This window comes from Arctopsyche grandis, chromosome 8 (genome assembly GCF_051622035.1).
Source record: "Arctopsyche grandis isolate Sample6627 chromosome 8, ASM5162203v2, whole genome shotgun sequence".
NCBI lineage: Eukaryota > Metazoa > Arthropoda > Insecta > Trichoptera > Hydropsychidae > Arctopsyche > Arctopsyche grandis.
Genome location: NC_135362.1, coordinates 22,909,382 through 22,937,178, shown reverse-complemented (window position 1 = coordinate 22,937,178; position 27,797 = coordinate 22,909,382). Strand labels below are relative to the sequence as shown.

Genomic DNA, 27,797 nt, shown 5'->3' with positions numbered 1-27,797 from the left:
AACTATGGCCGATGAATCATTATCTGTCAAATCTTCCGAATGTACTCAAGTAGAAAATGAGGTAAGAACCAATACATTAATTTTTGTGAAAGTTAATGAATATTAGAGGTACATATCGTGATTTGGGATAGAGAATCTTAGGAAGAGTATTTAATGCTATTGCTTATATTCGTTAATCTGAAAATTTTTCATTTTTCTGGTATCTCTACATAACATATTACACTTTCTAATTCTTCCATGATAATATGTCGTCTCCAAAAATAGCTGGCAACATTATTTCGTTAGCGTTGATATTTTAACAGGTTCAGGCTGTAGATATTTACTTAGTAATTTACTGAGCAAATATCATCGGTTCTGTGAAATGATGTCATCCAGCACAAATTATTATTTACATTCGCATCTCGCCTGTCAAAACAAGTATGACACACTAAGAGTATAAATACAGATGCACTGCAAACTACAGCTCAGTTCAAACTTAAACGCTGTAACATTGACGTGATTTAAACATTATCATAAATACATAATTTTTACTCGAAAACAAAATCTCTGAAGACATGACTGAAATTTGTCCTTATATTCTTCAAAAATTCATCTTTCGTGTTCATTTTACTAGTCTTTCTGAAATGTTGGTAAGAATAACAAATATTATAATTTTTTTAGTGATAATTTAATTTTTTAATAATATAATTTCATCTCGTTAAAAAATTATTTATGTTTTACACATAAACTTTTACTAATAAACTTGTGCTTAATAGATTTACTTCACTTGAACAATAATTAAATAATTAATAAAACAATATTGTAGAGACGAAATAATTATTATCATTTGTTAGTAGTGAGCAATAGCGAATAGATTATTATTGGTGATATGATATATTATTGGTGATATGAACATATACAATGGTCATTAACTAATTTTTTCCTTACTTTTAAAAGCAGGGAAAAAATTAATACTTCTTTAAAGACGTATTAACTATTTTTTTCCTATTTGTGCAAATAAGTTTCTGTAAACAAAATAGCAATGCTCGTATATCGAACTGCTACGAGCTTGTTTAGAAGTGGCTGTCGGCTGAAGAGTCAAGAATCTAAACCAGTCATCTTTCAACCGTCGAAGTTGAATTGTTTGCTTCGTTTGCGATTTTCAGCGGCTCGCGCTGATTCCATGTCGCCTAATTTACATTAGACTTTGAATAGATTTCCTTCGCTGAAGTTTTGTTCCGTTCAGCGATTTTGTAGGTTATGCCACTGACCGAACTGTCAATCATATTTATCGATAACTGTTATTTACTAATATTAGTCCGCCGCATGCGATAACTGTTTATTATTTCATGCACGTCACTTAGGCTTTAGATTTTTATCAAATATTAAATAAGTTTTTAATATTTGATAAAAATTTCATCATAAATTAATTATATTAACTTTGCTTCTTATCAACTGTACGTATAAAAATAACGGGGTCATTAAAACGTGCTGACTTACTTGATCTGTAATGTTGATTTAGTGCTCACATTGGAGTTGTATGCATACAGCTAATTAATGAAATTATTTAAAAATATTATTCCGTGCTGAGTTTTTTTATTGTGATTTTGTTAAAATGAAACTAAAGTAAAGTTGAATAAATTGAACTTTATTTTAATCGCTTTTAATGGTTTGTAAATTAATTTATTTTATGTGAAATTTATATTTGAATTATTTTAGTATTCAAGAAAATAATTTTTTCAGGCTTCTCCTTTGTCAAAAAAAGGTAGTAACGATAAGAAAAAATCTTCCTCAAATGATCTTCAACCTGGTGTTACGACAAGGAATGTAGCCAGAAAAGCAAAGATTCAAACTAGAGCAATGTCTACTAATTTAAAGGTTATTTTCTAAAATGTATTAAAAAAACTCCATACAATAATTTTTATTTATACACTATTTATCTTTTTAGCCATCATCATCTTTGCTAGCAGCAAAGAAAAAAGCACTACAGAAAAAGCGTACTAATTTTGAAGTTGAACTACGTGATCATTTTCAGAATGTAATTATTTTTTTTATTTGTTTATTTAAATAATGTATTTAATAAGTTTTTTTTCACCTCACAAAAACTTAATAATAGGATAAGAAGTAGAGAAATTCAAAATTTAATAGAACAAAAAATAATATAAAAATACATAGAAGAGTTACATGAATGTGAGCAATAAATCGTATTAAATCTCTATTTGATTGGAAAAATATAAATTTCTAACCTTTTAGATAAGCTTTTTCATTAAACGCTAATAAGTTTTCATTAAATTATTTCTAAATCTTTTCGTTTCTAATATCTGTAAGATATTATTTTAAAATCTATCTTGATATGGTTAGTTAGTTCAAAAGCTATTCATGTAATTCTTTTTTGAACCCATTTTAAATATCTGATAAATTTTTACATACCTCCTTTACGTTTCACTTACGATTACAATTCAGGAAAAATTTTGCCTCTTATCCGATCGTTTTTATACTTTGCCATATTGCTCATTTTGGTCATCAATATAAGTAAATGGATCCTCTGCCATTACGATGGTGCAAAAATATCGTGTAAGACGCGTTTGATATCTGCCCGGCGAGATAGTCGTTGACGTTTATCCATCGTTTGTTTATTAGTTTTAAACATAGATGGCGGTAGTAAAGTAAAATTATTGTTTTTATTCAAAATAATTATTTTATATACAAATTATAGAAGAGGTATGTTTTTAAAAAGCTTTTTTTTTGTACAATGTTTGATGGATGATAATAATTATAATCTTTATATTCATATAGGCTATGGATTCAAAAAACGTTGAGAAAGGACAAGTTGAACTGGTCCTCGAAAAGCGAATGCTCGAACATCTGTGCCTCTGGGATCCAAACTATCCAGAATGTCCTGAACGTCTATCATCAATCATCGATAGGTAGTCACATGAAAAAAAAAATACACCTCGAAGAAAACATAATATAAATGAAAATCGAACCTTTCAGATGTAACGAGTTAGATTTAATACGCCGATGCGTCCTATCAGAAATCTGCATGGCGACCAAAGAAGATGTCTCCAAATTACATTCACCGAGCGTGTACGACTTACTACTAACGACTCACAAATCGGACAACACCGACTACTTGGAGAGCATTTCAGCTAAATACGATGCTGTATACATACACCCGGTAATTTTTATTTACATATATACAGTCCCATGACAGCGAATTACTAACACCATGCGGATTTTGCAAATTCTATGTTTAGAGCTATATATTGAAGAGTAGGTTCGTAAAATTAAAACAAAGATGTGTTTATAATGATTATACATAGTTTATTTACAATATTAATACAATATATATATATATATATTATTAATATTTTGTATGTCCACCCTTATTTCGGAGACACGATGCTATTCTTTTGGGCATACTCTCGATACAAGACGCAATGGTTGACTTTATCTCAGGATCTCCCTGCCACACAGAAATTATGTTTTGTTTTAGGATATTTTTATTGGTACATTGGAGCTTATTTAATTTCATTTTAAGGGTATGCCAGACATTTTCTATAGGATTTAGATCGGGAGAATTACCGGGCCAGTGAAGGAGCGGTAAATTGTGGTTGGACATGATTTTTTTCACAATTTTGGCTTTGTGGTAGGGTGCAATAATATTGCATTAAGTGCAGGCGATCCCTTTTGTCAATTTTGTTTTGTATAGAGTACAATAGGGTGTATCGCAATACTGTTATATATTGCGAAGCATTCATCATCCCTTCTACAAAATACAATGGCCCCCGACCTTCCGCACTAATTGAGCCCCAAATCATGAGTGACAGCGGGTGTTTCACATTTTTTATGACACAGGACTCATTATACCGCTTGCCGACTCGCCTACGTACGTATTGGTGAGTCGGTGTCATCAATTGAATTGACGACTCGTCAGAGAAGTGAACCTTAAAAATGTTAAAAACATCGATTAATTCAATTCATTCAAAAAAAATTAAACAAATAATTTAATTTCAATTAAATTAACCCTTTCCAATCGTCGAGGGTGAAGTGGCGATGCTCATTAGCCAAATTGAGCCTGGCTTTCTTCATTTTTGGCGTCAAAAGCGTTTTTTTAGCTAGCTGCCTGCCTTTCACCCCCGCGTCTGCGAGACGGCGTTGTATTGTCCGAGTCGATATTTCGGTTCCGCTCCCGTAAATTCGTCTGGATTTTTTTATTTGTGGCAAACCGATCCTTCTCAACAGTATTTATAATATATCGATCGACTCGAGGACCGTATTTTCGAGTGCCACAACAATTCTTACGCTTGGTGACCGTAGGATTTTCACCTCTTTTTAGTTGGGTGCTAATTTAATGCACACTGAAAACGCTAACCCCCTGATCTTTAGCAATATATCGTATAGAATACTTCCCAGTATTTAATAATGTGGAAATATTGGCGATTTTCTCCATAGATAAATCTTTATTTCTTCCCATCTAAAAAGGAAAGGAGGTTTTTTCACAAGCAATTTAAACGAATAATTAAGTCACATTTAAAAAATTTAAACACTTTAACTTACTTCAATGATATCGATAATATACAGGAAAGCAAAAATCTCTTCAAAACTAACTTTTCTCCCAGTGAAAGCACACGTCTACACCAAACGAATTTCAAAGCCAAACTGTGTATTTGCACTTGTTCGGTTTTTAAACTATTTGTATAAACACTACTCATTCTATCCTTCTCTAAATACATAGAATAGGATACAATGAATGGTCTACAAAAAAAACCAACCCAAAATGTTACTTAAGACGGCGCAGGTACACAAAATAGGGTAAATACGCGGGTGTTAGTAATTCGTTGTCATACGACTGTATAATAAGTATTGGCCTGTTTGTAGTGTCACTAATTTCGTTTGAATTCAGTCGTCTCATGAGTTGTCACTGATGGCTGCCGGAAGTACTGTGAAAATAGTCGAGGATGTGATCAGAGGTAAAGCTGGATCTGGTATGGCTCTGGTTAGACCCCCAGGTCATCATGCAATGACTGCAGAACCGTGCGGATATTGTTTCTACAATAATGTAGGGCTTGCGGCTCAGCATGCGCTCACCGAGTTGAAGCTCTCGAGGATATTGATCGTCGATTGGGATGTACATCACGGCCAAGCTACGCAGCAAATGTTCTACGATGATCCTAGGTATATTTTTGTATTGCATATAAATCATATATCTTATTTAGATTATACTAATGTATTTACTTTGTAGAGTGGTGTATTTTTCGATACATCGGTACGAACACGGTTCTTTTTGGCCTAATCTTCGCCAGTCGAACTTTAACTATGTCGGTACTGGTAATGGTACCGGCTACAATTTCAACGTGCCGTTGAATCAAATCAAGATGCAGGATTCGGATTACATCGCCATTTGGCATCAACTTCTCCTTCCTATGGCTCTAGAGGTGATTCTTTTTTGGGTTTTGATTGTGGTGTTGTTAAGTATTCGGTGCTACTTTAGTATGCGATCTACCTTCACGTTTTTACTTTAATATGCGGTCTCAGTTCTCGTGTGTGACACTGAGACTGAATAATACTGACTGTAACAACCTAATCTTAAATGAATAGGGCCAACCTTAACTTAACCTAACCTATCCTGACCCTTAAATAAATAGGTGTTGGCTGCTAAGATATCTTTTTTTTATTAAGTTTTATTTCACAAAAAGAAACATATCTTAGCAGCCAACACCTATTTATTTATGGGTCAGGATAGGTTAGGTTAAGTTAAGGTTGGTCCTATTCATTTAAGATTTAGTTACGAGATATGTATCATCTGCTGATGATATTTTGATAGAAATGCTTCGACAACATTATGGGGCGGCAGGAAAAAACAAAAATTGTAATAAACATTTCGTAACTACGATACAAATAAAAAAAAATAGTAGACTACAATTCAAAGGTAGATCGCATGCTAAGGTAGACCGCATACTAAAGTAGCACCAAGTGTTCTATTAAATGTGTTATTTTCTGCTGTTAGTTTCAACCGCAGCTGATTCTGGTGTCGGCTGGATATGATGCTGCTTTAGGTTGTCCCGAGGTAAACACGATTCTTTTGTATTTTATTAATGTCTTATTATCGTTGTTCTAGTTCTCGCCAGAGCTAGTGCTATGTTCGGCAGGTTACGATTCAGCCTTAGGCGATGAAAAGGTTAAACAATCATTTGGATTTTTTTTCTTTGCATCGTTTGAGCTTATGGATGTTATAAAAGTTCATCTATAAAACTGAAGTCATGTAATTTTCGGAATTAACTCATGCTTTATTTATTTCAAGGCATTTTGGTGAACATGTAATAGATACCTGGCGCTTGGTTAGTTAATTAAGTGATCGATGTCTGGTATGACTTGGTTGTGCTTAATGGCTGACAGACACATCAAGGAGTCCTCAATTGGAAATAGATTCAAATTAGCTTGTGTGGCTAATTGCTAGCTTGAAGCGCCATTTATCGGTCATGAAATTACCAAATATAGAAAAGTGACATGCAGCATATGAAAATGTAACTTTACTATTATCAAATGAACTAACTACTCCTTCCATTCACATTTTATAACTTTCATACATGAACTTTTTCTCAGTCCATATCCATTGGGCTTGTACATTAAGAATTATTGGCATTTTTCTATGTAATAATTCCCAAAGTCTTCCATCTGCTGTCATTTGATTTGTTTAACTTGCTTACTTATTTTATGGTATTCTATCAGGTGTTTAAAGTTTCGCATTGTATTAATCCCTATTAAAACATTCTCATGTCTGTTTTTCTAAAATTATATTATTCCAATTTCAATCCAATGTCTCTTTGCACCCAATCATACTTAAAATATGTATGAAGATATTTGTATATGACGCAAGAAATAAAGCATAAACAATAAACAATGTGCTTAGTTTGCGATAAAATAATCGAGCATATTCAATTGTGATTAATTTGAAAGATTTTCATTTTTATTAAATAATTTAATAGTGTCATAAGATCTTAGTGTTTCGCAATTGTTAATTCGCATTATTAATCTCAACACTTTTGCAAGAAGGGCTGCAAAGGGCAGTTTGGTTGTCATTGACGGAATATTTGCAAGACTGGGCAATGTCGATGATGATGTAATATCAGGACAGTTTATCTTCCCGGTTGAATTGAGTGAAACAGTAGCAATATTGAGGGCAACTGCAATTAAATCTTTAGTTTTGCTTAATGAATTGGGAAGAGGAACATCTTCATATGACGGAGCTGCTATAGCGGCTTCCGCAGTGGAAGAGTTGAGTGGCAGGGATTGTCAGAGTGTTTTTGAATCATGTTTATGTAATCAGTGCCGGTTTTAGGGGGGAGGTTGGGTCGGGCGGCACCCGAGGGCGCCAAATAAGTTAGGGCGCCGCTCGAAGCGTCAAAGGCGCTTTAAATTTTAAAATTAGAGCGCTAAAAGCCATACAAAATGTTAGATTAGAGCGCCAAAGGCAAAATTTTTTTCTAAGGGTGTTTACCGGCACTGTATGTAATGATGTTATTTGATACTTATATGCAAAAGTTTTAACATACATAGGTGTAGCCTTGGGCTACCGGTAGTAGCACCTATGGTAGAGGTTAATATATAATGGATAAATAAATATATAGAAATTTTTTAGGCATAATGAAGAAATATTGAAATATGTTTCTGTTTTTAATAAATAAATAAATATAGGGTTTGCATGAAAATATTGAAGCGGGTTGTGCAAGTAGACCTGCTTAAGATACATACATTGTGTGGATGTTCTATTACGTTAGTTGATCCCTGCATTTTCTTTTATTATTAAAGCAAATCCACAGTTCAAATGCAAATTCAATCAATTTAGTATACCAATTAATCTGACATGCATCATTACTTGCATCATGTATGACTAAATCAACCACGACAATGTGATATTTGGGCATGAAAGTTTTTAGCAAAGGTTATAATCTATATCAAACATCGTTGTTGATACCATTATATTATGATTTTTTTTCAATTTAACAGGGAGAAATGGAAATAAGTCCTGCGTGTTATGCTCATTTAACGCACATGTTGATGGGTGTGACTGGGACGATGGTAGTGGTCCTAGAAGGTGGATATTGTTTAGCTTCATTGGCTGAAAGTGCAGCTCTCACTTTGAGGACTCTATTAGGAGATCCCGTTCCTCCTTTACGCTCATTCACACCTCCTTCAGAATCGTATGCAGTTCTTCATAATTTATATTATATGCTAAATCGACGTATCATTATCAATCCAAATTTATATTCCAGAATACAAGAAACCATATTGAATTGCATCTACGTACATAAGCCATATTGGAACTGCTTTAATTATCAACCTACATATAGCATGGATACGACGGTGCTGAATGTTTCTGATGTTACCAAAGAAAAACATATTGTAGAAGTGAAATGGCTCGGCGACGAAGAGAGGCCGGAAACTTTCGCAACGAGGAATTGCTATCCAATACAGCCCCAAAAATTCTTAGATGACGTGAATAGAAAATTGAGCCAACTTAAAATAAGTATGAAATTATTTAAAAAAAATAATCTAGATATTCATTTTAGTCTTGTTATGATTGTGTTTAAATGTTTTAGCTACGGATTTATTCGTTCCTCAGCACCGAGTGTGCTACGTCTACGACGAGGCTATGTTAAAGCATAAAAATGTTCATGAATCGTACGTAATTTATATAATTATTAATAAATATGGGCATATATGAGTTTTTGGTTAATATATTTTTATTTACAGCGATCATCCTGAACGTCCTGAGCGCATATCGAGAATCCACACTCGGCTTCAAGAGTTCAAACTCTTGGATAGAATGCGAAAGTTGGAGTCTCGCATCGCCACTGATGAAGAGTTAGAGTTGGGGCACACATCATCGTTGCTTTCTTGGCTTCGCAGCACAGCGACTTGTTCTAATCAGTCGCTTGCTAATCAGCAAGAAAAGTATGACTCTGTGTATCTTCACAACGATACATTTTTGAGTGCGTCTGTCGCGGTCGGAAGTGTGCTTCAGGTGATATATTATTTAAAATGTATTTGTTCAGTCAACGTGTATTTTCGGTTATAATATATTCCAACTGGTGTTTGAGGTCATTCATATTCGAATACAATCTAACTAGTAAATTATATCTCTACAAGCGTAAATACACTTTCAACAATGCTTTAGAATTCAACAATGCGTTAATATTTGCTAGGTATTACGAATAAAGGTAATAAGCACCGGATTACGACAACTCTAAGAATATGTTCAAAACAAAAATGTGACTTTCCAACTCAATTTACTAGTTGAGTGACGTTTTCATGAAAACCTAATCTCTCCATTTAACCTGGTACCAACCTATAGTTGAACTGTATTTTCAGTTGTCATATATTTTGATCAGTTGGAATGTAATTCGCCATATGAATCAACTTACGTTTTGAGTCAACTTTTGTCTCTCTTCTGACTTTCCGTCTCTCTCTTCGATGGCTCGCTTTTAAGCGATACTTTTGTTAGGAATGACTATTCTATACATTATACTTCAATGATTATAACAGTAGTTGGTACCAGATTAGATGGAATATATTCTAACTAGAATCCATCTACTGTAGGAAGACACTTAGGTAAAAAGTACATGCTGTCTCTTTCACCGCCTCTCAACCAATAGCATTTCGTATAGACAATAGAACATTGTACGTACGAAATGTAGCATGTGCGTTTTACTCGAATGTCTTCCTGCAGCGGATGGATTATAGTCAAAATATATTACAACTGGTAGATACACTTCAACTGTGACATGTATAAATTTTGGCATTGAAATCGCATCATTTAGCAAATGCGTTTAATTTTTAGGTAGTTGATGCGGTTTTGGGTGGAGAAGCTGGTAGTGGAGTGTGCATAGTCCGTCCTCCAGGACATCACGCATCTGAAGACCTACCGTGTGGTTTTTGTCTGTTTAATAATGTTGGAGTTGCAGCCAAGTACGCCATGTCGTTACACTCCTTGAAAAGGTATTATACATACATTGATTTCTATTAAAACTGCGACTTGCTGCCTTAAAGATGCATTGTTTAATTTTCTTATTTATTTAATTTTCGACAGGATTCTTATACTAGACTGGGACGTTCATCACGGCAACGGTACTCAAAGCATGTTTATCAACGACCCAAGAGTATTATACATATCGCTGCACCGTTACGACCATGGTACATTCTTCCCTTCTTCGACTGAAGGAAACTACACTCAGGTCGGAGAAAGTTCTGGCCGCGGATTCAACGTCAACATACCTTGGAACAAAGTAAAATCACAAACACTCAAATTGATATTTTTAACATTTCAAATGATTCATTGCGTACTTTTGAATTATAGCGCGGAATGGGCGATAAAGAATACTTGGCAGCCTTTACTCAAATAGTTTTACCTATAGCTTATGAATTCAATCCAGAATTGGTATTAGTATCAGCCGGATTTGACGCTTGTATTGGAGATCCTTTAGGAGGTATTTCAATTATTACGAAACATTGTCTTTGTTGTAAGATTGGATCGAATATATTATTTATTTTTCAGGTTGTAAAGTTTCACCGGAATGTTATGGCCGACTCACACACTGGTTGATGGGATTGGCACGTGGAAAGTTGCTGCTGTGCCTCGAAGGTGGATACAATGTCAGGTCAATATCGTACGCCATGGCGATGTGCACTAAAGCCTTATTGGGGGATCCCGTGACACACAATTACGAATCCAGATCACCTCCTCATTCTTCAGCTGTTGAATCAATCAACGACGTGATCGGCGTTCACAAACAGTATTGGAAAAATTTGCGATTCCAAAAAGCACTGCCCAAAGAGAACGTTCTGCCAGCTCCGGCACCGAGTCGAGGTCTGACTATAAACAAATCAAAGCCTACAAATGCAAAATGGACAAAATCCGAAGACACTGCCAAAGGCAGTGTCGATCAGGATGTGTTCTATGACTGTTGCGATAACATTGAAGAGGTGTCGTGCAATTCTGAATCGTCGTTGAACTATAATTCGGATTTGAACGCCAACGATTCCAACGATTCGAAGGGTTTTGATAATGCCAATAACAATACGTTTGAAATTCAGTTGATGTGCGTAGAAGGCTCATCTCAAAGCGGAGCTGAAGGTGAACCAAGTTCAATCCCACCGCAGCCGACACAAACTCTGTCGGAATACTTGGCACAAAATATGGAGGTTAGCATCGAACTTACCAACTTATTATAAAATCAACTTATGTAGTGATTAAAATTCATTAATATTTATATAGTTTGACCAAAAACATCATCCCTACATGTATTACGTTTATATTATGACTATTGTTTTCATTTTAGGCGTTAATGAATGAAGACATGTTCGCAGTAGTTCCGCTGGATTGGTGTCCGCACATAGATGGTTTGAAACCATATTCGTCTGAGTGCAACGTTGTCCAGAGACAAAAGTGCATCAATTGCGATCATGATGAAGAGATATGGATTTGTTTAGAATGTTACATTGTAAGTATTATATTAATATATGTGTATTTATATTAATCATTTTCAATATAATTTCATTTGAATTTTCAGCCTGCGTGCGGCCGGTATGTCAACGGTCACATGTTGAGGCACTTTGAGTCAACACAGCATTCGTTTGTGTTGTCGTTGGCCGATCTGTCCGTGTGGTGTTCCTCGTGTGAATCTTATGTCGACCATGCGACCCTACATCCGTTCAAAAATGCCGCTCACATGGCCAAATTCGGCGAGGAGATGCCGTTGACGCATTCAGCTCCTTCATAACTGCAAATGCAATGTGTATTTGTTATATTTTAATTTTTATGACAATAATTCGATATTAACATTGTTTCAATGTTCACTAATATAATGTTAATATTTTAAAAAAATGTTACTTATTTATTATACATATATGTATATAACACATGATTTATTTAATATTTAATACAGTGAAATGATGTATTAACAGTTAAATATTAATTTTGTTTTTCATTTATTTAATTAATTATGCTTCACCCACATGTATCATTGGTATACTTTACATATGTACATAATTTATATTACAATACAGCAAATGATTACACACTGGATACTTTTAAAATTTTTATTGATATTTAAAAATCAATTTTAGCACAACTCATATTGCATTGCAAAGCATACACACCGTGTGGAATGTTACTTTATAATCTAAACTTAATTTATAAAGCAAAATTTTAACTTAGCACCATTTTATATTAAATCGAATAAAATCTTTGGTATATACGATAAAGCTATTAAAACTGATGGCATTCTTATTAAAGTGTCAATGGAAGTAAAATTAGATTACAAAATGAGAACGCCTCTCTATTCTAAACATTGTCAATGAAAATTGCCGTATGTAGCAATAGACTCTTTCAACGGCGGTCATCTTCGTAGCCGGAGACACGTCAGGTACATAGTGTAAGTTATCGCAGAACTGATCATCGGCGGACGGAAAGTGTGGCGGAGCTTCAGTGCTAATATGCGGATAGAAGTGAGCGTCCTCGATCAGCTCCAGTGAGGTGACGTTGGCGTTGAACCAAGCTGCGTTCAAATCCTGCTTCAGCGAATTCGGAATGATCAGATATGTGCGGAACTCTTGACCCGCAGTCCGCTTCTTCAAATCGCCGATTTTCCACACTTTGGCAGTTTCACTTACGACGTTTGTCAAAGATTTGGAACCGAGCTCGTACAGGAAGACTCTTTTGGCCACCTTGTATCGCTGACCCGTGTCTCTGTTCAAATGAACTTTCGCTGCGTCTTCTGCGAGGAAGAGCGACTGTGGAATGTCGTACATGTGCGACGTTATCACGTGTACGCTGAAGAATCTACTGTTCACTTCGTTGTGGATGTGGTTGGCTGTCGAGTACACTCCGCCTTGGTGAATAAACCCGAAGAATAAGGATAGGAGTACGTTACAGACGCACCATACGGCGAACGCGAACTTTTTCAACCGTTTATTCCACTCACTGTCACTCGGTATAAGTTGTATGTGCTTGGCGTAAAGGTACACTACTGGTAGGAGTATCGGTGTTAAAAATCTGGGTTCTTGGTGTGGAAACAGCGATAGCAGGGCCACGGGTGTTATCACAGAAAAGGTCATCAGGCCATTTATGCTCTGGATTCTCGGCAAAGACCTGTACAAACCTCTGCATAATCTAAAATGTATAAATTATATAAGTATTTTCATTCCTTTCTACGGGTAACACTAGAAATTTTACACTGTTTAGCAAAATTTAACCTTTTTTGTTTTTACTCACTGAATATAAATATAATAATTAAAAAAATATATGTGTTGTGTAATTTTAAGTGAAATTAAATTTAAATATTGTCGATTTTTGATTTTGAATGAACTTTCAATAAATTTTCTCATGTTAATTGAGTTCAGTGAGTAAAAAGTTCATTCACAATTTGTTTTTTGTTGAACAGTGTCATTTTAAATATACCTGTAAGACATTTTGGTGATCGTAAACAGTCCTATAATTCCTAAAATATTGAAGAGTATCGGCACGTTGACTAAGACGTGCAACCACCTTGGATGTAGACCGTGCTCGGCAAGATTTTCAGCAAATATATTATATCGTAAAAAATTCACTGGTGTCACTACAAAATTGTTGATGGTAACAGCATTAGATTCTATGTCGGATATGGTCAAATAACCATAGAACGAAGAATCGGCGATGATCATGAAAAACAACGACGGCAAACAGCACATCACAAACACGAAGAGCCTGGTGTGGAAGTCTTTAAAGCCTATATACTTAGAACCCAAACCCCTCATCAGCCACAGGAATATTGACGGGAAAGCGAACGCTATGAACGTTGGCCTGTTAAACATACCGACGACGACTATAGTCGATATTTGTAAACATTTACTCAGAGAGTATTCAGGTAAGAGTTTTCTCAATTTGTACAATTGAACGCGTTCGACTACGTCATTGGATTGTTTGTACTTGTCAGTGATGGCTTCGCTGTGTTCGATCACACATTTCGACGTTAACATGCAATCGGAGACCGATAGGAGAAGCAACGACAGCAATACCATTTCTAAGCTATTTGAAAACGTGTGAGTCGCGTATACTATCGATACATAAGAACTTGCAAGGAATAACAACTTATCGCTGACATTTTCTCCGTACAATCTACATATTTTATAAAGGCAATAGTCGTTTAAGAACGATAGCAAACAGTATATCAAACGAGGAATTACTAATAGTGAGTAAGGGGTTAGGATTTTTATATTAAAATGTTCCGTTGTGAAGTCGTTTGCTCCGTATAAAAGCGTGAGCGGAATGCCGATGAATACGCGTGGAAGTGCAATATTGCGAAGCGGAAACGTATTATTGAATTCCCAGGATCGTCTCCATTCAACGTCCAACGCTCGACCTGAAGCATAAGCGATATAAATTACACAATTGGATAATGTGAAATGTTTTGAATTTTAGAAGTCGAAAGTACCGGCGATGGGTTCGAGCGTTTGCATGAATTCATCCGGGTGAATGTAGCCTCGCTGCGGGGTGAATATGAGGGCGAGTCTCAGGGCTGCCAGCGTCCAGTAAGTTGAGGTTATGTGGTCGGGTTTCGCCCCCGTTGGTCTTTGACGTACGACCCATAGCTCGAATAGTTTTTGGAAGTGGGCTCGTTTAATCGCCCATGCGGAGGCTTCGCCCTCTTTTTCGCGGGCACCCGCACGATTGGGGGGCGTCGGCCACCATAGAGGCATGTCAACCCCCGCCCCCTCCCTGCCTTTTGTTAACTGTCAAAGTGACACTTGACAGTCAAATTCTACCAATTCAATAATGGAAGTCGTAACTTGTGTTTTTATACAGCAATAAAAAACTTTTTTCAGAATTTAAAATTTCATAAACTTGCGAACTCGAGTTAGAAAATGAGAACCCACAACTGTACTCCTGCTCACTACTAACTGATAACAATATATTAAAAAAATCGGATGTGACCAACCCATGACTTTATCTATGTATGTATGTATTTGAGGAATATAAGGTCACAAAAAAAAAATCAATAATTAAACATACATACACGTTCACATATGCCGGTTATGGGAGCGTTTTCGATACAAATTGAGCGCAAATGTAGGGAGACTTTCACAAGACAAAAGTTCCACTTCCGGTTGTCGGATTTTGTTTAATTTTTTTTTGTTCCTTAAAATCACTTATCACCGATTTACGAATTCTGACCAAAACCTTATCAGCTCTAAGTTAGTACATAAAGAATACATATATACATTTTCAGCTTGATACGTTCAGGGGTGTGGATAGAATAGTGGCAACAACATTTGTGGCCACTATTCTATCCACACCCCTGAACGTATCACACACACAGTGACCTTTCTAAGAGGAAAAAATCCCACTTCCGGTTTATTTATTCGCGCACGTCAATAAAATCTAGATCACGGAACATCTCGCTCCCAAAAACTCCATCCGAAATATTGTACTAACGAGAACTTGAGTGCCAGATATTAGGTATTCGCGATTTTTGTGGCAACGATTGTCGTGCGGGCGATCGCAATTTTTGCAATAATCATTTACCAATTTCTATTACTAATCTATTACCCAAATATTTTAATAATCATATAGTTAGGAATAGAGATATACATAATTATAAAACGAGAAAGAGGAATAAATTAATTATAGGTAGAGTTAAGAAAGCTGAAACTGCAGGAGGTGTTTTTCACAGAGGTGTTCAAATGTATAATGCCCTTCCTGAAGGCATTAGAAGTTCTAATAACATTGCTGCTTTCTTGAAGGGTGTTAATGGATACCTTTGTGGAAGGTGATTTATAATTTTTTGTTGTTATTTTGTATTGTATGTATTAGCAGTTTTGCTATTTGAATAAATAAATAAAATAAAATTTATCATTATCATATTTTATCACCATATTCGAAATCGGTGGGTTTCGAATTCGAACTTGGTAAATATTGATTAGTCTCCGCTCCGATAAGTAAAAAACGTGATTTTTTGTTGCTCATTGTAATTATTCTTCCTTGTATAGAACTAAACCTTACCCGTATATTTTTATGTTCGCCTTAAAAATTCTTGAATGCATCTAGTTCTAGTCTACTCAATTTATAAGAAACTTTCTATATTTATAGCTTCCTATATATTCCATTGAACTTTTCGACCGCTTACAAATCGAAATATTCTTATTTATATACAGCCATGGTCGCAGTTTTTCCTTTTGTTACGACTTATGACTTGTTGTGACAGTTCCATAGAATGGAACAGGTGTGCCCTTCGCAGATACAGACAGATGCAGTGCCTGTGTCCCCGCGGCCTTCGCCCCCCAAGGGACCGACACCACAAAATGCGTCTTCAACTTCCTCAACATCCTCAGCCTCACCTTTACTTTCAACCATCAACGGCGCCTCAGTCTGCTCTCCAGGTTCACCTTCAAATTCGTCACATTCACAACATTTCGAGCCTTCAAATTTAACTAATTAATACGCACATTTCACAGGCACGTCGATAAACATCTCAAATTGTAATTACATACAGTTTGGAAACAGTCTCGTCTACAATACAACACAAACTGTTATTCAGGGACAAAGTCAAAAAGGTCAACATTGCAAAACCAATGGATTCTCAAAATCAAAGTCTCCTGAAAAAAGTCTTTCAATTCAACTTTTAATGGATTCCAAACAAGAGGTAATTAGTGTACAAACGATAAAATTATTATTAATCTTGTAACTCACTATGTTTTTATTATATTGTGAAAGGTTTCCATAAAGTATATGACGCTGATTAGTAAAAATCTCGGAGAAGGCTGGCGTAATATTTTTCGTAGTATGGGTTATAAAGATGGCTTCATTGAAACAATAGTCGAATCTCACAAACAAGAAGGCATATCTGAGGTATAAAAGTTAATGTTTTTGTTTATACATAAAAAAAATATTAATTAATAAAACTTTCAGGTAATTTATCAAATGCTACTAGATTGGATTAGAAACCCTGAAAAAGATGAAGAAGAAAGAACAATAGGTGAATTGAGCACCATCTTATGGGACTCGGAAAAGTATGAACTGGTCGAGCAATTGGCCAATTTATCTAAAGATCCAACATCTGAAAAAATGTCTTAACATTTAATAGATTTTAGCAAACATAATCTCAGTGATTTTTATTAGATTTTAACGAAATTTTCCATTAAGAAAACATTCCATTTGATTATTATATTTTTATAGATATATTTTATATACATTTTTATCATTGGTGCTCAATAAAAATCTTTACTATTTACCTTGTCATTGTTATTAAATTTTGTGCAGTTTTGATTTTATCCACAATTTAAGAAGCTCAATTTAGTTGGAGTGTATGTGCAAATAAGAGATAAACCCCAAAGTGTCAGATAATATACTTCATGATTTCTTATCTTAAATATAACACTAACAAGCATGTCATGAAAGTATATAATTTATTTTCAAACATTCAGAAGCGTAAACGAAAATATTTACACATGCATAAATATTCTGATATCATTTTTTTATCTATTTGCAAAACTTGGCTTTGTAAATTTAAATTAGTAATTAGAAAATACATGACACAAAACACATGCAAGAGTTTTGAAATATATTGTAGTTAAAAAACGAGAAATATGCAACAACGACTTTTCAGATAACGAAAGTCACGAAACAAGATCGGCGCTTCAACGGTTCATTCACCTTAATTTATAAATAAATAAAAAAAGTCACCATTTGAAGGGTTTACTTTCGCTTTGTATATAAATGCAACGTTATCATCGATGCAGGCGCCATTTGTAGCTTGTCTTTTCAACGACGAACACAGCTGAATAAACTTAACCATGTTAGAAAATAAAGAAGGACTGAACATTGTATCTATGAAAATAGAAGATGTGCGTTTTCCAACTTCGATCGGAGGCCACGGATCAGATGCTTTGGTAATTTTCATTAAATAATACAACATTTGACGATGTCATGTCATTACAATTCCGATCAAACTTTCAGCATACGGATCCTAATTATTCTTGCGCGTACGTGACGATCGAAACTGACGGAGGAAAGGTCGGCTACGGCCTAACCTTCACTCTAGGCCGAGGAACCGAAATTGTTGTGCTCGCTTGCAAGTCATTGAAGCAGTTCATAATTGGAAAAAATGCTGTGGACATCTTTAAAGACTTTGGGTCGTTTTGGCGCGTGTTGACCAGCGACTCGCAAATGAGATGGGTAAATATAATCGATGAGTACTGTTTGATAGTGGATTTTTTTTATGATCTTTATTATGACAGGTCGGTCCTGAAAAAGGCGTGATGCACTTGGCCGTCGCCGCAGTAATCAACGCGCTGTGGGATCTGTGGGGAAGAGTTGAGAATAAGCCAGTGTGGAGGCTCTTGGCTGATTTGACACCAGAGGTTGGTTTCATTTATTTTAGCAGGCCGTTGATTGAAGTGGTCAAAACGTCGTTTTCAAATTACGATAACGGAAGGTTCAAGTTGAGACGTTTTGTTTAAATTATGCGATCTATGATTATTTACTGTACGTTTTATCGTGGAAAACAAATCTTTATACGTAATCCTTATCAGGCTATGTACTTGATTTTCGTAACGCCTTCAATACACTTCAGAGATTAGAATTTTTTCTTGATATTAATGAATTTACATATGTGAAAGACAAAAATAATTGACCTTTTAGATTATTTCGTCAAAGAGTCATATATCGATTAGTAGTATTGTGGGAATACAAGTTTTTCTTTAAATTGTTAAACATTTTAAGATTTATCAAGATAAAAACTTTTAATAATCTTCAACTTCAAGTTCCGGAAACACTACTGGCTAATTGGAAGGAATTCAAAATTGACCACGGAGAACAAACTCTTGGTTTATAAGGTCATCCTCAAACCAATATGGATGTACGGGATACAGCTATGGGGGTCAGCGAGCAAAACGAACGTCGAAATAATCCAAAGGTTCCAGAACAAAATCCTAAGAATTATACTGGACGCCCCCTGGTTTGTCCCGAACGACATAATCCACCGAGATACGAGGATGGCAACGGTCATTGAAGAGTCAAGTTCTGCGGTCTCAAAATATAAAGAAAGGCTTAGGAACCACCCCAACAGTCTGGCCAGGGATTTATTAGATAACAAGCCAATAAAAAGACTCAAGAGAGGTGATCCCTTGGACCAGTAACAGAGAGTGAATTGCCAATGGGCATTTCACCCACAAGCTAGGGAATAAGAAACGAAAGAAGAAATGCGCCGAATGTCCCGAGGAAGACAGATAGCTGCATGTAAATTGGAAAAAAAAAACAAAAAATAATCTTCAATATTTCTTTTGATTATTAAAAGTTTTTATCATCAATATTTATTTGATTATTAAAAGATTGTTTGGGAAAATTTGTATCATCATATTTTTTTAATGTGATTTCTTCCGATAAAACATTAAATAAATATGTGAAATTGATTTTAAAGGAAGTGGTATCGTTAATTGACTTCCGATACATAACCGATGTCGTCACCCCTGAAGAAGCTTTAAAAATGCTAAAAGAGAAAGAAGCTGGAAAGCAACAGAGGATAAAAACTCTTCTAGACGATGGATATCCAGCATACACTACTCAAGTCGGCAAGTAAAATTTGATCATATCGGCTCAAAACAATATTTAAACAAATTCAGCAACATATTTTACAATATTAATTCACACAGGTTGGATGGGCTATCCAGACAATTTGGTAAAAGCACTGACTAAGAAATACATATCGATGGGGTTCGACAGTTTTAAAATAAAAGTGGGAGTAAACCCCGAAGACGACTACCGAAGGTGCAAAGTCGTCAGAGAAGCAATCGGCAACAACAGAAATCTAGTAAACAATTGACAAACGCATTAATTAATATACAAAGTTTGAATCGTGTAAAATTCTTCAAATTTAACATCAGATGGTGGATGCAAACCAAGCATGGGACGTCGACACAGCCATAAGCTGCATGAAAAAACTAGCCGAATTTAAACCAATGTGGATCGAAGAACCGACATCACCCGACGATGTATTGGGACATGCGAAAATAGCAAAAGCCTTACGGTATATATAATATTTTTAGCATATTTAAAGAGTTCAAAATTTCAAGCACCGTTGTAATTCACAGACCGTTCGGAATCGGAGTGGCCACCGGAGAGATGTGCTGCAACCGAGTCATGTTCAAACAATTCATGCAAGCAGATGCATTAGAATTCTTGCAAATTGATTCAGCACGCATTGGCGGGATCAACGAAATACTATCCGTCTATTTGATGGCTCATAAACTGAAAGGTGTGTCGATTGAATTGTAGTAATACTATCAAAAAACGGGTAAATCAACATTTATGTTTCAGTGAAAGTGTGTCCACACGCTGGAGGAGTTGGGCTGTGCGAAATGGTTCAACACTTGCAAATGTGGGACTATGTGAGTCTGTCAGGAACGATGCAAGATAGGCTTATTGAGTATGTTGATCAGCAGCATGAGCACTTTGTGACCCCAACTGTCGTTGAAAATGCTCGTTACAGGGCGCCGAAGGTTACCAAGAATTTTCATAAACATATGCGTGTATATGTGTAGTATAATATGTAATGTAAATTTGATTTTAGACTCCGGGATACAGTACGGAATTCCTAGCAGACTCCGTACAGAAGTTTGTATATCCGCATGGAACTGAATGGCAAAGGATGTTCAAAGAAGGTGTGTTCCCATATCCAGTTGAAGACTAATTTTATATTTTATATATGTTTAATATGTATGTAGTAAAAAAATAAATATAACATTAGCAAAACACTAGTTTTTTTTATGAAAAGCGAAAGCGCTTAGTTTCGATTGCTTCGGAGCTGCTGCCGGAGTGTTCGCATCGTCGATTGTTTCCGTCTCCGTAAGCTTCCTCTTTTGAGCGCCGTCATTTGTCGCTTGCGACAATAAACCTTTGTAAGTTTTGATACTAGTTTTGGTCAAGTCTGATGGTGTTAAATCAGGATTTTGCGATTGCAATATACTACGATGCCGTTCAAACCATTGACAGAATGTTTCCGATGGCAACGGGTTCGATATCTGTACATATATTAAAATATGATACAATAATAAATGAACAAATAAAAAATCGATCAAATTTATATGCACTTACAACAATGTTCGAAGCTGTCGAATTATTCTCGTCATTTACTAACTTCCGATCGGTCAGTGACAGCGGATTATGATTAGATTTAGAGCCACTTCCTGACAAGCGGAAAGGATTCCGGCTGCTTTGTGACGATCTAAGAACTGGCTGTAATGAATGAACATTCATAAGCACATATTAAGTATGATACAAAAATTACAGGTAAACATTAGGTACGCTCGACAGGAAAAGCGGGGCTAGATGTTGGTTGCCATTATGCCGGTGCCAGACATGAGTTCAAAGAAGTGATCACTTCTTTGAAGACTTTGCTCACACATTTGGTCACATATTGTTGTATCTGCCAGATACATATATGTTCAAAGATTTGATCAACTAGGCTCGCGCAACTGGTCTTCGCGCAGTGTAGCAGGCACACAAACATTTGGACTTTTATCCCTTTGATGTGCGCCAAAAAACCGACACGGAACGGCAAAGCGCACTTAAGTGATCAAATATGTGACAATAGTATCAAATGCCCGTGCCACACATGTGAACACTTATTTGATCACATCTTTGAACACATGTCTGGCGCTGGCATAATGGCAACCAACATCTAGCTCCGCTTTTCCTTTCGAGCGTTCTCACTTTTACCAAACATTAAAACTCACAATCGGTTTAAGAACGGCCTCTTCTATCGGTTTACTAGTAGGTATTATAAAACTGCTATCGTTGTCACCTAACTCTTCGGAATCAGCAAATTGTTCTATTTCGTTGTGTTCAGAAGGCTCCAATTCTAATCTGTTACTATTCCAAGCATTCGTGAGATTTGATAGTTTATCAGCTAAGTTCACTCGTCCCAGACGAGATGCATATCGAGACGCTAGCGTAGTGATTCTGTGATCGTGTAACAATTCGATGATTTCAACAGCTCGTTGTTCCACTGTAGTACGACAGGCCAACTAAAAAAATATAATTACACATTAGAGTGGTCCTCATTGTCATATACACATGTAAAATAGGTAGAAACTTACAGCAAACAGTTTTAAGATTACTTCCGTTCGAGCATCGGTATCATCTGTTTTGCGTAAAACAGTCGATCTACATAGTTTTTCTTCATGTTCACCTTTCTCAGTGTCCATATCGCAGAATGGTAGCTGAAGTGTCAAAAAATAAAGTATTAGTATATTACTTAATCATTATATGATCTACATATGTAATCATTTGATATACTTTTAATGGAAGTTGTGTGACTATTGGTACTGGAGCTGTAGGCGGGAATGGAGTCCCTCGACATAGAACACCTGTAGCTTGCTGATTCTCTTCACTGATCTATATATAATATATAATATTTACAAAGTGGAAAATACCACTACAATTGAATTAATAAAGAAGCGACTTGTACATACAGAAACTATATAATATGTATCGGAAGCTCCTTTACAGTGCAGCGTTGTATCACAAATTGGAATCCAAAGATAGGAAGTGCTATTATAAAGGCGAAGGATTCCAGTTGAATCTAAGGTAACCGGAGAACCCTTTTCAGTACATCCAAACCATTGCAGACGAGCGCCAGTTGATAACGGAACTTGAATTCCGGAACGACGACAGACAGAAGACGTTCCTAAAATGAATAAAGAAATGATTTACAATCATATAAGCAAGTTGAAAATCAGATTTAACAAGAAGATAACAACCTTTAACTTGCACGATATCCATTGCCAAGTGCTGATCTTCCAAACCGGGTTCACTACTGTGATAAATAACATCTATAAATCCAGCTCGACCCGATAAACATACGGGTGATCCCAACAAACATATCACCTATAACGTTATACAAATCAGTATATTCTTTAATTTTTTACAGAATGAACTAGCAGAAATACAAACTTGTAACTGAAATCCGAGCGTGGTGTATATTCTCAAATATCTATATGTCGTAGCAGCAGCTATGAGATTCTCAGTGGCTGTCAAGCATAAGACTTCTTCGAGATCATTCAAAGAGACGACCCATTCGTTAGTGCCGCCTATGAGCGATATCCCAAGGATTTTACTGCAGAGTTTAATAACATTAAAATCGGTACTGATGATGGAAATCTTATTTAAGTTAAAATTGAAAATACCTCGGAGCTTCGCAAGCAAAGACAGCAATCGATTTAGATAAACTGCCAAGTGTGTGACTGAAGCGGTTATTGAGATGGATGTTGTGGTTCGTAAACGTGTCGTGGAATTCTATATCGAGATTGTTATACTCTTCGTTGTTATGGCAGCGTATAATTCCAACTTCATTCCAACACATATACCTAAAGTTATGTTTAAAATGTATAATTTATACAATATGTACGATTTGAACGTGTATTTAAGCACACTTACCTATGTTCTAAATGGGCCGGGGTAGAGAATGGTTGAAAGGGTGTTTGCTTTGAGACATTTTGAGGACGTTTGGGCGAACGCGATCTGGAACGTGATTTTGAACGAGAGCGAGAACGTGAACGCGAACGTTCACCGTCTAATCCGTTGCCTAAAGTTTCATTTTTTAATTTCCGCAAAGAGATTGTATTCTCGTCGTCATCACCATCGCTTTCCGGAAGCTCCGAATCAGCATCACCATTTTCTGTAAAACTTTAGCAGTTATACTACGCTTTAATCTATTGTATACAATCAAGTGTATCTCAATAACCTTTTTCTCTTTCGATAATATCGATTAGATCAAGATTTTCATCTATATCGTCAGCAGCATCTTCGATTACAGTCCCATAACAGTTGACTACTGTCGCTAATTGACCGGTCGTATCACAAAAAGCCAACTCTCCGTTATCTATTAATCATTATTTTTTATAAAAAATCCTAGAAGATCAACAGTATAAAACATGCATTATAATAACCTGATGGATTCCAAGCCATTGACGATATATTTTGAGAGCTTGAATCTTCAGTTATGCCTAATGCATTAAGTTCGTTCACATTCCATATAATAATTTGACCGACGATTGTACTCGCTGCTAAATAATTACCACAAGGTGAAAATAAGCAGATCGAAAAAGGAGATTTCACCTAAAAATAATATTAAAATCAATTCAGAAACATTTGTATTAAATCAGCGATTAAACAATTCCTAAAATAATACTTGTGGATGAGTTAAAGCAAATTTTTGTTGCCAATTTTTAGTATCTAGTACAATTATTTCTTTATTTGAAGGATAAGCGAGTAATTTTCCAGTCTTTGGTTCAAAGCTTGAGCGACCTGTAAAAATGCATTCAATACAAAACAAAATCCAATATTATTATAATATATAGAATTTAAATTACAATACCTAACACTTTTGCAGAATAAAAACTGTTAATTTTAGGAATCGCTTGAATTTCCTTAACAATAGAAGAATCTTCTAAATTCCATAGGCGATACACACCATCTCCACAAGACGTCATGCAATATTTAGCCATCGGACATAATGCTAATCCAAGTACGGGACCAGGATGCTCCAATGTCTTAGCAGACCATTTATTATCATCGTTTTTGGAACAAATTTTACCTTCCATGTTTTCAGAACAACATACAACAACCTTAATAAACCAAAAAAATATATTATTTTTAAAATATTGCACATATTTATATACTTTAAATTAAATAAATTCCTACGGAATGTTTATCGGATGCCACAATATGAGTAACGGGTGCTGTGAATCGCGTGACTACTCCGTCCTTGTCGAAAGCTGGATATGTATACATTTGAACAGCGTGATTGTCCGTGGAGACATATAGACGGTCATTTTGAAGGTTTATTGACAGGGCCCATTCTCCGACACATACACTGCGAGGGTCGTCGTCTTCCAGATCGGACCAAACGCGAATATCTCCATCTGATCCACATGTTAATATTTCCCTGTGAATTTTATATATATGATGTAGTTTATGCAATGGGGGTATGTTATAATGCTGATGAAAGGTGATTACTTTCCGTCTGATGAGTAGATGACGTCTGTATGGCCATCAGCGTGGGCGTAGCGAGGAGCTTTTCTTTCCATAGTGCCACCAGTCTAATATTAGTGATTAAATTGTGCTATTTGCACTATTAGTTGACTGAAATGCGCTATGAGACGTTCGTAATTTGACACAATGCACTTGACAGTTGAAAGCGCGCGCTTATTCGTGGTAGAAGTGATTGTAAGACTGCTAAACATGTCCATGTACTTTTTTTTTTTTTATTTGTTATTAAATTTTATTGATGTTTCACTCTCCTCAAAACTTCAATATTCGGTAAACACCAAGAAGAGCGTCCCTTGGTATTTACATACATAAAACGTTGAGTTTGTAATTCACTATTATTTAAAGTTGACTTGGTGAATCACAAATGAATACGTTTATATTCCATTGTGGATGCGAGCGAAGTGGAAGCTGAAACATCAATTCAGCGCAATTCGCGGATTATTTACAACGTACTTGCAAACATTTGTTTTTAGAATTCATTTCGCACCTCCACCAATTTCTGACGGTAATTGCAGAGAATTACACAATGTAGGTACCATATTGGATCTTACGTCAAATGCCAGGGGACGTTATTCTTGGTGTTTACCAGTGCCGGTTTTAGAGGGGGGGGGCTAGGTCGGATGGCGCCCGAGGGCGCCAAATAAGTTAGGGCGCCGAACGATTTGCCAAAGGCGCTTTAAAATTTAAAATTAGAGCGTCAAAAGCCATTCAAAATTTTAGATTAGAGCGCCAAAGGTAAAAGTTCTTTCTAAGGGTGTTTAGAAAAAATTGCTCGAGGGTGCCATCGGGTGTAAGGCCGGCACTGGTGTTTATCCAATATTCTATTACATATTCTTAGGTAATTGGATTATTAGTCACATTGCGGTGGTCACAGAGACAATTTTTGCTATGAAAGCCGCGAATGCGGAATATTTGGCACTCGAGTTTTCGTTAGTATGATAGATATCGTTAGTATGATGGAATTTTCGGCTGCAAGATGTTCCGTTATAGAGATTTTAGTGACTTTTGTGACCAATGATCACCGAACCATATTTTTATTCTTAATATATTTTTATAATTTACTGAAATGGTTTTTGATGTTATTAGCACTGGCATTTTTAACATGTGACAACACTTTAAGTTTGACAGCTGTCATTGGAAGCATGTGGCTCGTGTTTGTAAATTGAAATATATCAGTACTTATGGTGTAATTTTTCAAATATTTACATACATTGATTCCTTTACTCAAGGTTGGTGTTTATTTTTGTTTTTAACTTTATTTTGTGTGGTAATTTTACATATGAAATTTTATGCATATGTTTACAGTTAATTTATATCAAATTATAAGATGGGCGGAAGGGGATGGGGCGGAAAAGGATCTTCTCTTACTATAGAACAGCTACAAAGTATGGGAATAGGACGTGGTGAAGGACCAGGCCCTACACGAGCACCGCCTCCTTTATATCCCAAACTTGAAAATCCACCATTACCATTATGTGTAAGTGTAAAGAATATATGAAAATAATAATTAAATTTAGAAATGATTCCTAACTGATTTCCCCGATTAATAGATGGATGCCTCTATGGATTATATGCTTATTTTGAAGAAGCAATATATAGACTTTTTGAACGATTCTCCTGCTTATGTTAGGCGTGATGTAGTCAAGAGTAATGTAGAACGATATTCAGATAAGTATAAGGTAATAAAAATGGTATTATATTGCAACTAGCTTGTAATTTAATATTGATTGTTACGAGTATGTTCCGATGGTTTTTTCAGGTTTTATCAATAGAAGGAAAAAGTAGTAAATCAGCTTATTTTAGTTGGCATCATATGCCAAGAGAACTTAGACCACCACAAGAGGCACGTGCGAGCGCTGCTAGGGGAGTAAAACGAAAGTTATCTAAGCAAGTAGATGTTGATTCACGGTATGTCGTTTGTTATGCAAAATTCAATCCATATTGAGTATTTCATTTTAAAATTTATCAATGATTTCAGTTTGAAAAAATTGGAAGAATTAGAAAAAAAAGATAATACTGTAAATGAAACGAATGAAACAACGGGAGCTGCGGATAAAAATTCATCAGACGATGAAGACAAAGAGTCCGAGAAAGAAGAGGTCGAAGATCCTGACGAGGAAATGGACGATGGAACTGACTATGTCGATAATTACTTTGATAATGGTGAAGCTTTCGATGAAGAAGATGATAATTTAGATGATGGACCTGTTTATTGAAATTATTTTATTGTGAATAAATTTTTAATACATTATTACGTATTTTATTTAGCCTACATTACTCGTTGCTTTGACCAAATAATAAATAATATATGTATATTGAAAATATCATTTACAATTTAGATTGAATAGTCATCATATGACTATTCAATATAATTATGTATATGACATATTACGTCTTTAATAATTTTGGAATCATGGCAAGTACATTGATACATAAAACATCAAACTTAAAATGAGATAAGATAGATCGAACGCCCCCAAACATATAAATACTTAAAGATTTTTTATTTTTAACGAAATATCGTAAAGTATCGAACTCAATTGTGACTGGATAAAAATTAGCATCAGATGTTGATTTATGTTGAGCTATTTTTACATTTTAAAGCTTCTGTTGCTGCAATTCTTCTACAAAGGGCATTCATTTGTCTTACATTAGCTGAACATATACCTTTCAGATTGCTTTATTTAACACTTAATTAATTTATCTACTACACTAAGGAGCCATTCAAAGA

General features: G+C 35.5%; 6 protein-coding genes across 11 annotated transcripts in view; 3 read left to right on the top strand and 3 right to left on the bottom strand.

The window, feature by feature from the left end:
* The window catches only part of LOC143915452 (uncharacterized), a 668,062-nt gene that overhangs the window by 546,743 nt on the left and 93,522 nt on the right, over nt 1-27,797 (bottom strand). The window lies entirely within an intron of this gene.
* Nucleotides 467-20,764, top strand: HDAC6 (histone deacetylase 6). 5 transcript variants are annotated; one of them, XM_077435480.1, is made up of 26 exons: nt 1,052-1,648; nt 1,723-1,857; nt 1,928-2,017; nt 2,776-2,906; nt 2,974-3,157; nt 4,886-5,157; nt 5,225-5,417; nt 5,990-6,049; nt 6,101-6,160; nt 7,990-8,183; nt 8,256-8,509; nt 8,583-8,664; nt 8,737-9,007; nt 9,824-9,981; nt 10,073-10,268; nt 10,340-10,469; nt 10,538-10,849; nt 17,828-17,907; nt 17,975-18,193; nt 18,256-18,378; nt 19,437-19,587; nt 19,669-19,826; nt 19,900-20,042; nt 20,107-20,270; nt 20,333-20,514; nt 20,586-20,764. In XM_077435480.1, exons 1-26 carry the CDS (start codon nt 1,646-1,648, stop codon nt 20,703-20,705), a joined length of 4,065 nt encoding a protein of 1,354 aa, XP_077291606.1. In that variant the 5' UTR covers nt 1,052-1,645; the 3' UTR covers nt 20,706-20,764. The 5 variants fall into 5 exon arrangements, with proteins under 5 accessions (XP_077291607.1, XP_077291610.1, XP_077291609.1 ...); XM_077435482.1 differs by lacking the exons at nt 6,101-6,160; nt 17,828-17,907; nt 17,975-18,193; ... (5 more) ...; nt 20,333-20,514; nt 20,586-20,764 and adding exons at nt 11,322-11,483; nt 11,553-11,955 and having other exon boundaries at nt 1,093-1,236; nt 1,502-1,648; nt 10,538-11,184; XM_077435481.1 differs by lacking the exons at nt 1,052-1,648; nt 6,101-6,160; nt 17,828-17,907; ... (6 more) ...; nt 20,333-20,514; nt 20,586-20,764 and adding exons at nt 467-629; nt 11,322-11,483; nt 11,553-11,955 and having other exon boundaries at nt 10,538-11,184.
* Nucleotides 11,882-16,217, bottom strand: PIG-Z (phosphatidylinositol glycan anchor biosynthesis class Z). Its single transcript, XM_077435486.1, has 3 exons — nt 14,454-16,217; nt 13,442-14,381; nt 11,882-13,153 (listed from the first exon to the last, which is right to left on the bottom strand). The coding sequence occupies exons 1-3, from the start codon at nt 14,716-14,718 to the stop codon at nt 12,295-12,297; spliced, it is 2,064 nt and encodes a 687-aa protein (XP_077291612.1). The 5' UTR covers nt 14,719-16,217; the 3' UTR covers nt 11,882-12,294.
* On the top strand, nt 16,214-17,249 carry imd (death domain-containing immune deficiency protein). Its single transcript, XM_077435487.1, has 4 exons — nt 16,214-16,398; nt 16,474-16,661; nt 16,733-16,867; nt 16,928-17,249. Exons 1-4 carry the CDS (start codon nt 16,233-16,235, stop codon nt 17,090-17,092), a joined length of 654 nt encoding a protein of 217 aa, XP_077291613.1. The 5' UTR covers nt 16,214-16,232; the 3' UTR covers nt 17,093-17,249.
* Nucleotides 20,691-25,251, bottom strand: Ctf4 (Chromosome transmission fidelity 4). The gene is made up of 16 exons (XM_077435485.1): nt 25,034-25,251; nt 24,719-24,962; nt 24,393-24,642; nt 24,207-24,322; nt 23,965-24,133; nt 23,760-23,897; nt 23,453-23,693; nt 23,203-23,382; nt 22,970-23,132; nt 22,777-22,903; nt 22,489-22,703; nt 22,313-22,411; nt 22,114-22,236; nt 21,751-22,041; nt 21,110-21,250; nt 20,691-21,036 (listed from the first exon to the last, which is right to left on the bottom strand). Exons 1-16 carry the CDS (start codon nt 25,102-25,104, stop codon nt 20,770-20,772), a joined length of 2,835 nt encoding a protein of 944 aa, XP_077291611.1. The 5' UTR covers nt 25,105-25,251; the 3' UTR covers nt 20,691-20,769.
* Nucleotides 26,171-27,317, top strand: Polr3G (RNA polymerase III subunit G). 2 transcript variants are annotated; one of them, XM_077435502.1, is made up of 5 exons: nt 26,171-26,295; nt 26,372-26,543; nt 26,617-26,745; nt 26,826-26,974; nt 27,045-27,317. In XM_077435502.1, the coding sequence occupies exons 2-5, from the start codon at nt 26,394-26,396 to the stop codon at nt 27,280-27,282; spliced, it is 666 nt and encodes a 221-aa protein (XP_077291628.1). In that variant the 5' UTR covers nt 26,171-26,295; nt 26,372-26,393; the 3' UTR covers nt 27,283-27,317. The 2 variants fall into 2 exon arrangements, with proteins under 2 accessions (XP_077291628.1, XP_077291629.1); XM_077435503.1 differs by having other exon boundaries at nt 26,179-26,295; nt 26,394-26,543.

Coding starts and splice junctions, on each gene's coding strand:
- HDAC6 (XM_077435480.1), top strand. Junction 8,510..8,582: donor ATTGAGCCAACTTAAAATAA/GTATGAAATTAT, acceptor TAAATGTTTTAG/CTACGGATTTATTCGTTCCT. Junction 17,908..17,974: donor GCCACGGATCAGATGCTTTG/GTAATTTTCATT, acceptor TCAAACTTTCAG/CATACGGATCCTAATTATTC.
- PIG-Z (XM_077435486.1), bottom strand. CDS start 14,718: ATGCCTCTATGGTGGCCGACGCCCCCCAATCGTGCGGGTGCCCGCGAA. Junction 14,382..14,453: donor AACGCTCGAACCCATCGCCG/GTACTTTCGACT, acceptor CTTATGCTTCAG/GTCGAGCGTTGGACGTTGAA. Junction 13,154..13,441: donor ATCACCAAAATGTCTTACAG/GTATATTTAAAA, acceptor TATACATTTTAG/ATTATGCAGAGGTTTGTACA.
- imd (XM_077435487.1), top strand. CDS start 16,233: ATGGAACAGGTGTGCCCTTCGCAGATACAGACAGATGCAGTGCCTGTG. Junction 16,662..16,732: donor TAATGGATTCCAAACAAGAG/GTAATTAGTGTA, acceptor ATATTGTGAAAG/GTTTCCATAAAGTATATGAC. Junction 16,868..16,927: donor AACAAGAAGGCATATCTGAG/GTATAAAAGTTA, acceptor TAAAACTTTCAG/GTAATTTATCAAATGCTACT.
- Ctf4 (XM_077435485.1), bottom strand. CDS start 25,104: ATGGAAAGAAAAGCTCCTCGCTACGCCCACGCTGATGGCCATACAGAC. Junction 22,412..22,488: donor ATACATATTATATAGTTTCT/GTATGTACAAGT, acceptor TATTATATATAG/ATCAGTGAAGAGAATCAGCA. Junction 21,037..21,109: donor CGACAGCTTCGAACATTGTT/GTAAGTGCATAT, acceptor ATATATGTACAG/ATATCGAACCCGTTGCCATC.
- Polr3G (XM_077435502.1), top strand. CDS start 26,394: ATGGGCGGAAGGGGATGGGGCGGAAAAGGATCTTCTCTTACTATAGAA. Junction 26,544..26,616: donor ATCCACCATTACCATTATGT/GTAAGTGTAAAG, acceptor CCCGATTAATAG/ATGGATGCCTCTATGGATTA. Junction 26,746..26,825: donor GATATTCAGATAAGTATAAG/GTAATAAAAATG, acceptor TGGTTTTTTCAG/GTTTTATCAATAGAAGGAAA.